Source organism: Carlito syrichta, unplaced genomic scaffold (assembly GCF_000164805.1).
Source record: "Carlito syrichta isolate Samal-C Ts95f unplaced genomic scaffold, Tarsius_syrichta-2.0.1 Scaffold305252, whole genome shotgun sequence".
Taxonomy (NCBI): Eukaryota; Metazoa; Chordata; class Mammalia; order Primates; family Tarsiidae; genus Carlito; species Carlito syrichta.
Genome location: NW_007249348.1, coordinates 71,527 through 86,283, shown reverse-complemented (window position 1 = coordinate 86,283; position 14,757 = coordinate 71,527). Strand labels below are relative to the sequence as shown.

Genomic DNA, 14,757 nt, shown 5'->3' with positions numbered 1-14,757 from the left:
CTTGGTGAGACCTCATCTCTACAATAAATCAAAATGAGCCGGGTGTGGTAGCGCGCGCCTGTATTTATTGTAGAGACAAGGTCTTTGATTTATTGTAGAGACGAGGTCTCGCCAAGTTGTCCAGGCTGATCTCGAATCCCTGGGCTCACGCAATTCTCTCACCTCTGCCTCCCAAAGTGCTGGGATTACAGGCGTAAGTCTCTGTGCCCAGGTGATGTATCATTCACAGAGCAATATGAGGTAAGGAGAAACTCACTCTAGGGGAAATCCCAGAGGCCCCAGAAGAAGAGATGGAATTGAAGATGACTCAGAAAAGAAGAAATAGAATTTTTCAGGTACACATGGTGGGCTAAGAAGTGAGACTAAGAAAACAGAAGTGACACGTGTCAGAGCAAGGATACGTTAAAACACACCTTGTTCCCCTAGTCAAGAGGGGGTAAGAATATGGGGTTGTGAAGACAGTAGGCGGAGGTCAGATTATAAAGAAACTTTCATGTCATTAAGGACCTTACATTTAGGCAACAGAGAGCCTCTGGAGAACTAAGAAAGTTCATTGGTTCAAATTATTTTGACCAAATATTTATTGAGTAGCTATTGTGTGCTATACATTGGATAAGGAAACTTAACAATTTCTGCCCTTGTGGAGTTTACATTCTAATGGAGAGACAGTCAAGATGAAGACCTTGCAGTTTATTATGATGACTTTGACTTTTAATTGTAGTGATATATATGGAAAGCCACTGGAAGGTTTTGAGCAGATGAGCAATGCCATTTGACTTACTTCAGTTGTAGTTTTGAGAATAAACTGCATGGACAGTGGCAAGCGCAAGGACATAATTAAGCAATTGTAGTTACCTAGGGAAAGAGAATGATGTTTTAGAGCAAGATCATAGCAATATGGACACTAAAAGTGGTCAGATTCTGGATAAGTTGAAGGTAGAACAAATAAGATTTGCTGACAGGCTGGATGCGCAGGAGAGAGAGTATGACTAATTGTTAGCTTAAGGAACTAAATGAATGGAGTTGCTATTTCCTGAGATGGCATGGACTGCAGGAAGTGAGTGAATCAAGAGCTCAGTGTTATACTTTTTTGAGTTTGAGATGTCTTTTTGACATCAAATGGAGATGTTATTTAGGCAGTTGGATTCACAAACCTGGAGTTAAGGAGAAAGGTTAAGTGGATCTATTAATTTGGAAATTATTAGCATATAGATGGGATATGAAGCCAGGTTGTAAGGTAGAACAGAAGAGGGAAAGGGCAGAGCTCTGGGACACTCCAGTGGTTAAAGGTTAGAAAATGAGAGGAAACCAGCAGCTGAGAATGGTGGAGCAGCTAGAAAGGGAGGAGGAAACCAGGAGGATGTGCTGTGGAGGAAGCCAAGAGAAGAAAGTGTTTCAGAGAAGGAATCACCAACTGTGCCAAATACTGTGAGGAGATCTGGTAAGATGAAAACTGAGAATTGATCTTTGGATTTAGCAATGTGATGTCATTGGTGACCTTGATGAGAGCAGTTAGAGTGGATTCAAGAGGAGAAATTGAGGACAGAAGTATTGACACATTCTTGAGTTTTCCCTCAAAAGGACGGGAAGAAATAGGAAGTGGTTGGAGGAGTAAGTGGAATCCAGAAAAGGGTTTTCTTTAAGAGGGGAGCTTGTTTATCTGATGGATAGATGCAGTTGAGAGGAAAAACATTAGCAATGTTGGAGGAAGGATGAATTGGTGGAACAATACTTTTAATGAAAGATTTCAAGCATAGAAGTGACTTTTTAAAATTTATTCTAAGCCAGGCTCGGTGGCTCAGCCTGTAATCCCGCGCCTTTGGGAGGCTGAAGTGAGTGGATTGCCTGAGCCCGCGGGTTCGAGACCCGCCTGGGCAGTGAAACCTCATCTTTACAAAAAATCAAGCCGGGCTCGGTGGCTCAGCCTGTAATCCCGCGCCTTTGGGAGGCTGAGGTGAGTGGACTGCCTGAGCCCACGGGTTCGAGACCCGCCTGGGCAGCAAGACCTCATCTCTACAATAAATCAAAAAATCAACCAGACGTGGTAGCACATGCCTGTAATTCCGGCTACTTGGAAGGCTGAGGCGGAAGGATCGCCGGAGCCCAGCAGGTCGAGGTTGCGGTGGTCGGAAGCGGCCACTGCACTCCAGTCTGGGCGACAGAGTGAGACTCCAACTCAAAAAAAAAAAAAAAAAAAATTTATTCTAGCATTGCAGAAATGACTACACTGTGCTATACCAGAGAACTCCCATAGAAAGAAGCTGACAACTCTGTAGCCTCTTACATTACCTTTATTATACAGCATGAAAAAACATAACTTTTTTATGACAGATCAAAAGTTATTGCCTTCCTAAGAACATTCTTTAATAAACTCATTTTAAAACTCGAGGAAAAGAAAGATTTCAATGCTAGGAGCAGAGAGAGTTTATGGTCTCAGGAGAGAAGATATTTAGGCACAGGTGGTGGTAGGTGAGTAAATGTGTATCAGCTTGTGGATATTTCTCTGAATGCTCTATTTTCTCAGTGAACTAGGAAACAAGGACATCAGTTGAGAGAGAGGTTGAAGGAGGCACTAGAGGTTTGAGAAGAGAAGGTCTGAAATATTTGAGAAACTACATGGAATAAAGAAATATAGTGAGGAACATGTTAAGACTTACTTTGCAGCAAATTGAAGATGTAATATCAGAGAAAGAACAATAGCAAAAAAAGTCTGTAAGAAGACCATTGCAATGGTCTACATGAGAATTGATGAGTTTCTGAATAAGGCCAGGTGCAGCATTTGTTGGATTCATTAACAACATATAGGTAATAATTGAAGTGATGGGTGTGGATGAAATTGCCCAGAGAGAGCAGAGTGACATTAACAGTGGATAGAGGGCTCAGAAGACAAGCCCCAAACTCAGAAAGACCCTACAGGGAAACAGGAGGGAAAGGGGACAGAAACAAAGTTTTGTGAAGGGAGTGGCTGCCTTCCTGCTGCTGCAGAGAGGTAAGGTGAGAAAAGCCTTCATATGTATCCTCGTGATTATATGGGAAATTATAGTTTTGGTGAAGGAACAGGGTAGAACCCCATTTCATTGTTGGTTGAGGAGTAAATAGAAACCAAAAGTAGAGACAGTAAATGAAGACTGTACTTCTAAGAAGAAGCAGTAGCAAGGCCTTTCCTAGGCCTGGAATGGCATTCTTTGCAGAAGCAACAGCTTCTGGGATGGCCTGGAGGCATAAAAAGACTTGGATAAGGAATTTTTTTTTTTTTGAGTTGGAGTCTCACTCCTTCACCCAGGTTGGAGTACAGTGGCACGCATGCTCACAGCCACCCCAGCATCAACCTGCTCTGGCGATCCTTCCACCTCAGCCTTCTGAGTAGTCAGAACTACAGATGCGCGCTACCACGCCCAGCTATTTTTTATTTTATTGTAGAGATGAGGTCTCACCAAGTTGCCTGGGCTGGTCTCAAACCCATGGGCTCAGGCAGTCCACTCGCCTCGGCCTCCCAAGTGCTGGGAGTACAGGTTGAGCCACCTAGCCCGGCTGGATAAGGAATTTTTAATAGTTTGGTATAAAATCTAAGTGTATGTGTGTGTATATGTATATATAATTAAAAAAATATTTGATTCATTTCGTTTTTTTGTTCCTTTGTCTTTTAAAACTGATCAATGTATAGTTCTTCTTGGGGGCAAAAAAGTGAAGTATGCTTCTGTTTAGTTGTATGTGTATGTGTGCCTTAGCTAACTTAAAAAATACCCTGAGGCCTTTTACATGAAATAGATTTTTTATTTTTATTTTTTTTTTTTTTTTGAGTTGGAGTCTCACTCTGTCACCCAGACTGGAGTGCAGTGGCCACTCCCGGCCACTGCAGCCTCAACCTGCTGGGCTCCGGCAATCCTTCCGCCTCAGCCTTCCAAGTAGCCAGAATTACAGGCATGCGCTACCACGCCCGGCTGATTTTTTGATTTATTGTAGAGATGAGGTCTCACTGCCCAGGCGGGTCTCGAACCCGCAGGTTCAGGCAATCCACTCACCTCAGCCTCCCAAAGGCGCGGGATTACAGGCTGAGCCACCGAGCCCAGCTGAAATAGATTTTTGTATTGCTGAAGCTCTTGAAATGGAAAGCTAGGCAGTAGTATTCTTTTCAGTAATATAGTAATGTATTTCCAGCCTCTCTGCTCATCATACAAGTGTTAGATGAAAGCACCCTCTTTTCCCTGGTTTGCTTGTTTCAGGATGTAAATCAGAATTCAGTGAAAATGTCCACTGAACGGACTTCTTGGACAAATCTGTCCACTATTCAGAAAATAGCCCTGGGCCTTGGAATTCCAGCCAGTGCGACAGTTGCCTATATCCTATACCGCAGGTATAGGGAAAGCAGAGGTATGTGAACCCCATGACTGTGCATGTGAAAATGTTCAGATTATTTGCCTGCCTTGTTAAATGGAAATGAAAACTTTTTCCTTGCCAGACCAGGTATTGCTTATTGAGATGTAACTGTCTTTGTGTGAGAAATCTTAGACCAAAACTATTTAGTTTTCTTCTTTTTTTATGTTCTCACTATGAAGCTAAGCTATAAATGAACTCATTTTATAATTCAGCTCCATTGATCTGTTCTCTTCAGCAACATCAACATGGCAACGGGTTCTTTTTTTATTTCTAAACGCTTTCTTATATGTTCCTTCTCCCTAATTAGTTGTTGGGAGAAGGCAGTTTCCCCAAAGGCTGGACCTAGAGAAATGACTTATGTACACATCAGTCAGGAGAAGTTTAGCTGATGGATGCCTCGGGAAACTTTTGGCCTTCATTCTTCTCTAGTTGCCATGTTTTGAGAGAAGCAGTTTGCCCAAAACTCAGTACCTCTTCTTTGTGAGTCTGCTTTTCCCATGTTAGCATCTGAAACAGTATTCCAGAGAAAATGCCCATCTCTGGTCTTTTGGGACCTTTTAATTCCCACTCAGATGCTACCTCTTCTTGTAGTTATAGTTGAGATCCTCAGTTTATCTTCTGGATCAGTGTCAGCGGAGGGCTGGTAGTAGCTCTGCATGTTATCTAAGTCTGATCTAATAAGCCATGATCTGTGCAGAAGAGCGGCTGACGTTTGTTGGGGAGGATGACATTGAGATAGAGATGCGAGTTCCCCAGGAGGCTGTGAAGCTCATCATTGGCCGGCAAGGAGCCAATATTAAACAGGTAAGTGTGTTGAACAGGCAGTCGGCTTTCTCAGGGATTGATTCTATTTATTGATTTCTTATTTCCTTTCTTTGACCCCCATATCACAGAACACACCCATGCTATGTATATTTTTAAAATAACAAATACAGGAACTTTTTAGTTAACTATGCTGTTTTCCTTCTAGAAAGGAGTATTTCTAGAGAATGAATGACTTACCTTGAAAGAAAGATTTTTGTTTGGATGACTGTCGGCATGGTATAGCTCAAACTGTTTCTATTATAGAATTAATAGACTGTCATTAATTGACAGTAAATATTGAATTACTGCCTGGCTCTTCTTACCATCTTCCACTATCCAGTTGAAATGTCAAGAAAACAAAATATTTGATTGTCCAATCCAAATAAAATGGGGGAGGAGGCTTCTAAACACAAAGAGAAATGGATTTTAATTAACTGCTATTTGAGGTTACCTTTGTTACTAATTTCCCGTAAGTACAAGTAATTGAAAACGAATTATAGCCATCCTGATTTAGCTGTTGCCTTTGGCCAACTCTGTCTACCTCCAGAGTTTGGTTTAGAGTGTCTTTAGATGGACCCAAACGAGAGCTCTTTCAGAAGGTACTACCACATGTCCGTTTTCTCTGCAGCTGCGGAAACAGACAGGTGCTCGGATTGATGTGGACACAGAGGACGTAGGCAATGAGCGAGTGCTGCTTATCAGTGGTTTTCCTGTTCAGGTGTGCAAGGCCAAAGCAGCAATCCATCAGATCCTGACAGAGAATACCCCAGTGTCTGAGCAGCTCTCAGTTCCCCAGAGATCTGTGGGCAGAATCATAGGTACCACTGGACGGCTTCCTCTGCTGTTTCATTTATTCTTCACCTTTGCCTTTGCCTTTTTTTCACACCTTTCCAAGGGTTTTTTTCTGGCCTATTCCCCCTTCTCCATGCTGAGGGGAAAAAAAGACAAGGACATTGAGACCAGAGGTTTACTTTTTTACAGAACTGATGGTAAAACAAAACCCATTACTTCAAGAAGTTGTATGATCTGAACCTTACAAATAGGTTTCAGAAAGGTTCTGGTAAATGTATTTTTGTTATAATCGATTTTAAAGGAAAGCTGGGGATGTTCATATTATCTCAACTTTTTCAAGATAGTGCTCTACCAAGTACCTGCTATGCTTCCCCCAGATCATTCCTTAGCACTGCCGTTAGGGGCAGAGGAATGACCTATCCTAGGTCCAGTGTTCTGACACACCATGTAGCACAGCTTCTTATAAGCTGGGAATATAAAATGTGGCCTTGCTGAATACTCAGAAAATGAAAATGACATGAAGTTAGTCTAGCTGAAGTGTAGAGTTTAAATAAAGTAGATAGCCGGGCTCGGTGGCTCAGCCTGTAATCCCATGCTTTGGGAGACTGAGGTGAGTGAATTGCCTGAGCCCGCCGGTTTGAGACCCACCTGGGCAACTCGGCAAGACCTTATCTCTACAATAAATCAAAAAATTAGCCGGGTGTGATAGCACGCGCCTGTAGTTCCAGCTACTTGGAAGGCTGAGGCGGAAGGATTGCCGGAGCCCAGCAGGTCGAGGCTGCAGTGGCCAGAAGTGTGCCACTGCACTCCAGTCTGGGCAACAGAGTGAAACTCCAACTCAATTAATTAATTAATTAACTAATTTAATTTAAAAAAATAAAGTAGATAAAACAAATAATCAAGCAGTGATTTCAGTAGCTCCTGCTTTCCATGCAACATCTTACATTTTGCTCAGTTTAGAAATGAGAACTGACTCCCTTTTCCCAGTATACACAAAGTAGTACTTTCTCTAGTAATTAAAGTTGGCCAGGAGAGAAGGACAGGTTTTTATGTATTGTTCAATGTAGGGAGAGGCGGCGAGACAATTCGTTCTATCTGTAAAGCCTCTGGAGCCAAAATTACTTGTGACAAAGAATCAGAGGGGACATTACTACTATCAAGACTTATAAAAATCTCAGGAACACAGAAGGAAGTGGCAGCAGCCAAGGCAAGTAGCTGATAGACTTGAATTGTACCTAAAATGCAAAGAACCCTTTGCTTCATCCTAGGTCAGAATTATTATCCCTTTTCTTATTCTCCAAAGCATTTGATACTGGAGAAAGTTTCAGAAGATGAAGAACTCCGGAAGAGAATTGCTCATTCTGCAGAAACCAGAGTCCCACGCAAGCAGCCAATCAGTGTGAGAAAAGAGGAGGTGACAGAGCCAGATGGGGCTGGAGAGCCAGTTTTATGGAAAAGTACCAGTTCTAGCATGGAGCAGGCTAAGCCTTTGGCAGTTCCTCCTCACAAAGGAGATGGTGACATGGCTGTTGTAGGGCCAAAAGAAGATTCCTGGGAGAAACCTAATGATGACAGCTTTCAGAAGTCTGGAATCCAGGCCATTCCAGAGACATCTATGTTTGAAAGTATGTAACAAAGAGGGAAGTTATTAACCATAGAAGATAGAAATACTGACTTAGATTACCCAAAATAGGAAGCAATAAAAAATCATTTCTGTTTTCATAACTATACTTATGGCTGTCATCACAGATATGCCTTGCTGGTAATATTTTACTTGGGTTGCCAGGCACGGTGGCTCACACTTGTAATCCCAGCACTTTGGGAGGCTGAAGTGAGAGGATTTCCTGAGCCCATGGGTTCGAGTCCAGCCTGGGCAACTTAGCGAGACCTTGTCCCTACAATAAATCAAAAAAATTAGCCAGGCATGGTGGCATGCACCTGTGGTTCTAGCTACTTGGAAGGCTGAGGCAGAAGGCTCACCTGAGCCCAGCTGGTCAAGGCTGCAGTGGCCGTGATTGTGCCACTGCACTCCAACCTGGGCGACAGAGTGAGACTCTTGACTCAATAAATAAATAAATAAACAAATAAACCATCACTATTCAAAAAGAATGAAAAGGCCGTGAGTTTTTTACGCATAGATGTTAGCATGGGTAGAGAGGACCAGGATGTCCAGGAGGCTCACAGACCTGTCCAAGGTCACATAAGGAGTCAGTGGTAGAATGGGTTCTGCAGTAGGCCATATCTGTTGTCCATGTAAAGGTTGCTGTCTGCGTACTTAATGTTTGCTGATCCACGCTACAGCTAGCATGTGGAGGATTTACTTCCATTATAATTGCTGACTGATTTGAATACATGGCACATATATTACATGGAAAGGTAAAGAGGAGAGCATAGTATCTTTCTTTAGAATGTTCTTGAATGAATCATCCATTTGTCCCTCTAGCCATTTTTAAAGTGGTAACAGCCACTTGGTATTTGTACCTTTCACTCTCCTGATAGTTTTTCCATTCCAACCAGAGATGGTTCTGATATGGCCATTGTCTCTCTCTCTCTCTCTCTCTCTCTCTCTCTCTCTCTCTCTCTCTCTCTCTCTCTGTGCTCAGTCCCCAGTCCTGACTTCAGTTTCCATGCTGATGAGTACCTAGAAGTCTACGTCTCTGCTTCTGAACACCCTAACCACTTCTGGATCCAGATCATTGGCTCCCGCAGCCTGCAACTGGATAAGCTTATCAATGAGATGACCCAACACTATGAGAATAGTCTGGTGAGTTGCTTAGGGACAGGGCTAGAGTTTGCTGAAAAGGGGGCTTATATTTTTCATTGTAATATATTCTCTCCCTTGTCCTGTGGGACAGCTACTTGTTCATTCTTCTTCCTGCTATTTCCTGTTTATTTGCTAGCCTATCACCTCGTAACTCTATCACTTCCTGACTCCTCATCCCCATGTATAGCCTGAAGACTTGACCGTGCATGTAGGAGACATTGTAGCAGCACCTTTACCTGCAAGTGGTTCCTGGTATCGAGCTCGCATCCTTGGCACCTTGGAGAATGGGAACTTGGACCTCTACTTTGTTGACTTTGGAGATAATGGAGATTGCCCACTGAAGGATCTCAGGGCTCTTAGGTCAGTGCGGAGGCCAGGGTGGACTTGGCTGGCATCCCAACTATTGACTCGGTCCTGGCCATTGAGTAGTGAGCTATTGGCACTTATCACCAGGGGATTTGGAAGAGTACCTGTTACAGAGAGCAGATGATTATCTTCTCATACTGGGTTTGTTGGTTCTGTCTGAATGCAAGCAGTATAAGAAGGCTCCTCTGGCCCTAGGATTCTAATTTTAGTTTCTTTCACTTTAGGAGTGACTTCCTCAGTCTTCCATTTCAAGCAATAGAGTGTAGTCTGGCACGGATTGCCCCTTCAGGTAAATTGGCCATGCTGCCTTTTGACCTTGCCTTCAAATAGAATAACTTCATACAGTGCATGGGAGGAATTCTCACATGGGGACTTGGATCCCTTTCCTCATCAGCACTAGAGAGCAGCAGGCAGACCCAACCCCATCAGAGAAGACATAGGTGCCTTCTTGAGTAAAAAGGGTAGTTTCAACTTACCTCCAGGGTATGCTCCCCACTCCTGTCAGCTCTGACCCCTTTAAGGTATTCCCTTACAATTTTTGCCAGGTGAACAATGGGAAGAGGAAGCTTTGGATGAATTTGACAGACTCACTCACTGTGCTGACTGGAAGCCCCTGGTGGCCAAAATCTCTAGCTATGTCCAGACTGGGATCTCAACTTGGCCAAAGATCTACTTATATGATACTAGCAATGGGAGGGTAAGATTGGAGTTCACTCACTGCTCACTATATCTTCAGTATATTTATAGCTAATTATTTTTCTTTCCCAGAAACTCTTATCTGATAATACTCCTACTTTGTGAGATCCTGCTCACCATCCCACCAAAGAAATGACATTTAAGTGTCAATATTAGCTCTCCTGCCTTGTTTCCTCAGATTGGCCCTTTCTTTTCAAGAGAACATCATTCTCTTTTCTTTTCTTTTTTTTTTTGGGTTGGAGTCTCTCTCTGTCGCCCAGACTGGAGTGCAGTGGCCGCTCCCGGCCACCGCAGCCTCGACCTGCTGGACTCCGGCGATCCTTCCGTCTCAGCCTTCCGAGTAGCCGGAATGACAGGCGCACGCTACCACGCCCACCTAATTTTTTGATTTATCGTAGAGATGAGGTCTCACCCACCCAGGCGGGTCTCGAACCCGTGGGCTCAGGCAATCCACTCACCTCAGCCTCCCAAAGGTGCGGGATTACAGGCTGAGCCACCAAGCCCAGCTCATCATTCCCTTTTCATTTTTCTTCTCAGAAACTTGATATTGGGCTAGAATTAGTTCGTAAAGGATATGCGATTGAGCTTCCAGAAGACATGGAAGAAAACAGAGCTGTCTCAGACATGTTGAAGGAGGTGGTAAGTGAGCCATTGTAGTCATTTAGAGTGCTGCTTCTGGGCAAATTTAGTATGTGGAGCAGCACAAAAGCTAGTCATGATGTCTTGTTAGCTTTGCTAAGGACTCTGAGCTGCTCCACCAATAGATCAGAGGAGGCATTTGTCCCTCTCAGTAGCCAAACTCAATTGCCTGTTAATAACCAGCTTAACCAGACCCTATGAGCAGAATGACAATGTGGCCTCTCCTTTCCCAACAGCCATGTTCTTCCTTTTCTCCTCTTTTCATCAGGCTACAGAAACAGATGCCTCTTTCAGCACCTTGCTCACTGAGACCACAAAGAGCCCTGAAGTGATAACACAAACCCTGTCCTGCCCTAGCTTATCAGGTACAAACTGCATTTCCTCCTTAAAGCATTTTGAAGGTTACCTTTTCCTCAGTCTTTCCAAACTAGGGGTGTTAAGACTTGGTTTTTGGGTCACTGACACCAAGAGGCCCATTTACTCCTGAGCCTAGCTGGCGGTGCTAGTATAAGGCAGTGTCAAACTTCTTCCTCATTTCTGCTCAATAGAAGCTGCCTCTGTGTCTGGCGATGATAACCTTGAAGACGACTATGTACTCTGAAGTCTGGGCTTCAGCTTACTCAGCCATCTGCTTTGCTGTGTGAGTAGAGTTACCATCTATCTGTAGCAACAGGAAAGTAATGAGGGTGATAGTGGAGGCCTTGCTTGATTCCCTTTTCCCCATGTCCTGTCTTAATATTTACTTCTCTGCAGCTGCTTTCCTACAGCTTTACGTGTACTCAGATTGAACCCTTTCAAGTTTTGTGTGTGTTTGTGTCTTTAGCAGGATTTGGAGCCGGAGAAAGGAGTCTGTGCTAGCAATCCATGCAGTACTTTCCTTATTACACACGGTCTGGCTTGCTGTGGAGCAAATCCATTTTCTTCATCCACTGGACTACCAAAAAGAGTGTGGGGCAGAGGAAGACAAATACATACCCCCTTCTCCACCTCCCTGGTCCCTCCCCCGCCCTCCAGTGTTGAATACTGCTATGTTACTTCCAGGCTGTTCAGCATCAAGCTCAGTCCCCTCTGTCAGTCATAATACACATTACTGCTAGTCTGTGTCCTTTTTTTATTTTTTAATTTGAAAGATGTGGGGTACAATTCAGGGTGAAGTATACAAATGTTCATTATGCGGGTACCCTTATTGATGAGGTGTGGGAGACAGGGTTTTGTACTTGGCAGGATGATTTAACAGTCTGCTGATTCACCTTACCAGGTGACTCTGGTTAAGGGAAGTTTTTGACTGGGGGCTCCAAGACTGCACTTGAATCAGCAGGCAGGGGCAAAAATCAGCATAATTATATGAAGCCTTGGAAAGAGGGAAGTGAATACTGCCTCCTAGTCTCAAGTGCTCATATGTTATTGGGCACAGGTTTTTTTTGGGGGGGGGTTTGAGTCAGAGTCTCGCTCTGTCACCCAAGCTGGAGTGCAGTGGCATGCTCCTGGCCACCACAGCTTCGACCTGCTGGGCTCTGGAGATCCTTCCACCTCAGCTTTCCAAGTAGCCAGAACTATAGCTGTGCACTACCATGCCCGGCTAATTTTGGATTTATTGTAGAGATGAAGTCTCACCAAGTTGCCTGAGTGGGTCTTGAACCCGTGGGCTCAGGCAGTCCTCTCGCCTTGGCCTCCCAAAGTGCTGGGATACAGGCTGAGCCACCAAGCCCGGCCAGGCACAAGTTTTTATAACTGTGCTCCATCTACTTCTCTGTAAACTTTAGTTAAAATACAAGTTAAAAAAGGAGAGATGAGACTCAGGAAATATTCTCAGCTGGGCGAGGTGGCTCACACCTGTAATCCTAGCTCTAAATTGCTAGTATAATATCTATATGTATAAACACATATACACCCGCGGAAAGAAAGAAAACATGCATGGTTCTGTTTAAGTTATTTGGGGGATGTTTTGCTGAATAAAGTTATCAAGAAAATTATCTAAAACCATATGCTGGTTGAATCACATGGTTGATAGCAGGCTGTAAGTAAAGTATCTTCTGAGCCTAAATCTGGTAAAAACTGCCAGCCGCCTCCCATTAAGGGGCCCATCTATGAAATAAAGGTCCTGTCCTACACACATTCATATTCTTTCCCTAAAGTTACTTCAGAAATAACCATTCACTGAGAACCAGAACTAATTTAGATTTAGGCTATGTGAGTAAGACCCCACCTATACTACTTCAAAGAAAAGGTCTGGATTAGGATTTCAGAAACCTGGATTCTAGGACGAGACCACTACTGTAAACCTATCCTGAGACCTCAGGTAGCCTGTGTCTTTACAGCATCTTTCCATTTCTGGCAGTATTGAGAGGCTCAGTGACTACTGTGAAGGTAAGTACAAAGTAAGTATAAATGTATGGTGATCTGGGTGATAGAACAATGGCAGATGAAATTTTTTTTTTAAAGGACCGATCAAGATAAACTGGAACCCATAAAATTAGTACATAAGGATACCTTATGCAGGTCATTTTTTTTTTTTTTTTTTTGAGTCAGAGTCTCACCTGTCACCCAGGGTGGAGTGTAGTGGCATACTACGCTCACAGTCACCACAAACTTGACCTGCTGCTGCAGTCAAGTGATTCTTCCAACTAACTGGAACCATAGACACGTGCCACCATGCCCAGCTAATTTTTTAAATTTATTCTAGAGACGAGGTCTCACCAGGTTACCCAGGCTGATCTCGAACCCCTGGGCTGAAGCAATTCTCTTGACTCAGCCTCCCAAAGTGCTGGGATTACAAGTGTGAACCACTGTGCCCAGCCTAGATCCTTTTTTCGAGTTGGGATCTCACTCTGTCACCTAGGCTAGAGTACAGTGGCACAATCATAGCTCATCACAGCCTCAACCTCCTGGACTCAGGCAAGCCGCCTGCCTCAGCCTCCCAAGTAGGTGGAACTATAGGTGCACACCACAAAGCTCGGCTTTTTTTTTTTTTTTTTTTGTCGAGATGGGGTCTTTCAGGTTGCTTTAGCTGGTAGATCCTTTTTAAAATCTAGGTATTAATAAGGTCTACGTATATACTACATGGCAACTAAGTTTTCCCACAACCTCAATTCCCAAAATGTATTTCCTCATAAGAATCTCAGTACCAATTAGTAGAAAGGCTGTAGTGAAGGAGCAGCTCTGGTGAGTAGCTCAGTAGTCTTGATGGAATCCTTGGGAGGTTTCCACTGATTTGGCATTTCTGACATTGGCTACAGTGAACTCACTGAAACATGGTCAGCCCTGGAATTGAAATTACTAAATAATAGAGCCATGAGGTCATTTAGTCCTCAGCTCCTCAGGGAACTTTTACTATTAAGGATAGAGGTCCCCCAGCTAGGTGAGGTGGCTCAAGCCTGTAATCCTAGCTCTTTTGAAGCCGGAGGCAAGAGCATTTCCTGAGTCCAGGGGTTCGAGACCAGCCTGGGAAACTTGGTGAGACTTCATCTCTACAATTAAAAAAAATAATAGCCAGACATGCTGGTATGCACCTGTGGTTCCAGCTATTTGGAAGGCTGAGGCAGAAGGATTGCCTGAGCCCAACAGGTCAAGGCTGTCGTGGCTGTAAGCATGCCACTGCACTCCAGCCTGGGTGGCAGAGTGAGACTCCTACTCAAAAAAGAAGAGGTCCCCTAATAGAAATCATTCATAGGACTTCCCAATCTGGGAAATGAGTAGTGTCTCATTCCTACCCACAGTTTGTTACTATGTATAAAAGTCTATTCCTTCAATATGGCCCCTGTGTCTTGTTTGCTTATATTCCATTCTGAGGGGTTCCTTGTCATTCTTAAAATACAACCCAGTAATTTTCCTGCTGTCTGGAATAGTCTCTTCCATGTTACTACCTATTTTGTCTATTGAGATGCTCCCCTTGAGCCAAAACCAAGGGATCTGTGTACCTTTCTCTGGTTTTCTCACCCAAAGAAGGAATTAGTAACTGTCTCTAATTTGAACTGAAATATATATTTGTCTCTAATTTGAACTGAAAAGATCCCAACAAGGCTTAGTCTGAGCTCCTTAGTTGATTAGTGCTCAGTAAATAGAATAAGAATAAATGGGGAGGCCGGGCTCGGTGGCTCAGCCTGTAATCTCACGCTTTGGGAGGCCGAGGTGAGTGAATTGCCTGAGCCCGTGGGTTCGAGACCCACCTGTGTAACTTGGTGAGACCTCATCTCTACAATAAATCGAAAAATTAGCCGGGCATGGTTGCGTGCACCTGTAGTTCCAGCTACTTGGAAGGCTGAGGCAGAAGGATCACCAGAACCCAGCAGGTCAAGGCTGCGGTGGCCGGGAACAGCCAC

General features: G+C 43.8%; 1 protein-coding gene across 1 annotated transcript in view; it reads left to right on the top strand.

Annotated features, from left to right (window-relative positions):
- The window catches only part of TDRKH (tudor and KH domain containing), a 15,562-nt gene extending 4,023 nt beyond the window's left edge, over positions 1–11,539 (top strand). Inside the window, exons 2-14 of the mRNA XM_021714133.1 lie at positions 4,224–4,371; positions 5,075–5,181; positions 5,810–5,999; positions 7,041–7,180; positions 7,277–7,598; positions 8,577–8,737; positions 8,925–9,097; positions 9,328–9,392; positions 9,649–9,800; positions 10,337–10,438; positions 10,707–10,803; positions 10,987–11,078; positions 11,262–11,539. Of these exons, the coding sequence (XP_021569808.1) occupies positions 4,248–4,371; positions 5,075–5,181; positions 5,810–5,999; positions 7,041–7,180; positions 7,277–7,598; positions 8,577–8,737; positions 8,925–9,097; positions 9,328–9,392; positions 9,649–9,800; positions 10,337–10,438; positions 10,707–10,803; positions 10,987–11,039 (1,686 nt within the window). The 5' untranslated portion in view covers positions 4,224–4,247 and the 3' untranslated portion in view covers positions 11,040–11,078; positions 11,262–11,539. The remainder of the gene's footprint in view (positions 1–4,223; positions 4,372–5,074; positions 5,182–5,809; positions 6,000–7,040; positions 7,181–7,276; positions 7,599–8,576; positions 8,738–8,924; positions 9,098–9,327; positions 9,393–9,648; positions 9,801–10,336; positions 10,439–10,706; positions 10,804–10,986; positions 11,079–11,261) is intronic.
- The last annotated feature ends 3,218 nt before the right edge of the window (positions 11,540–14,757 follow it).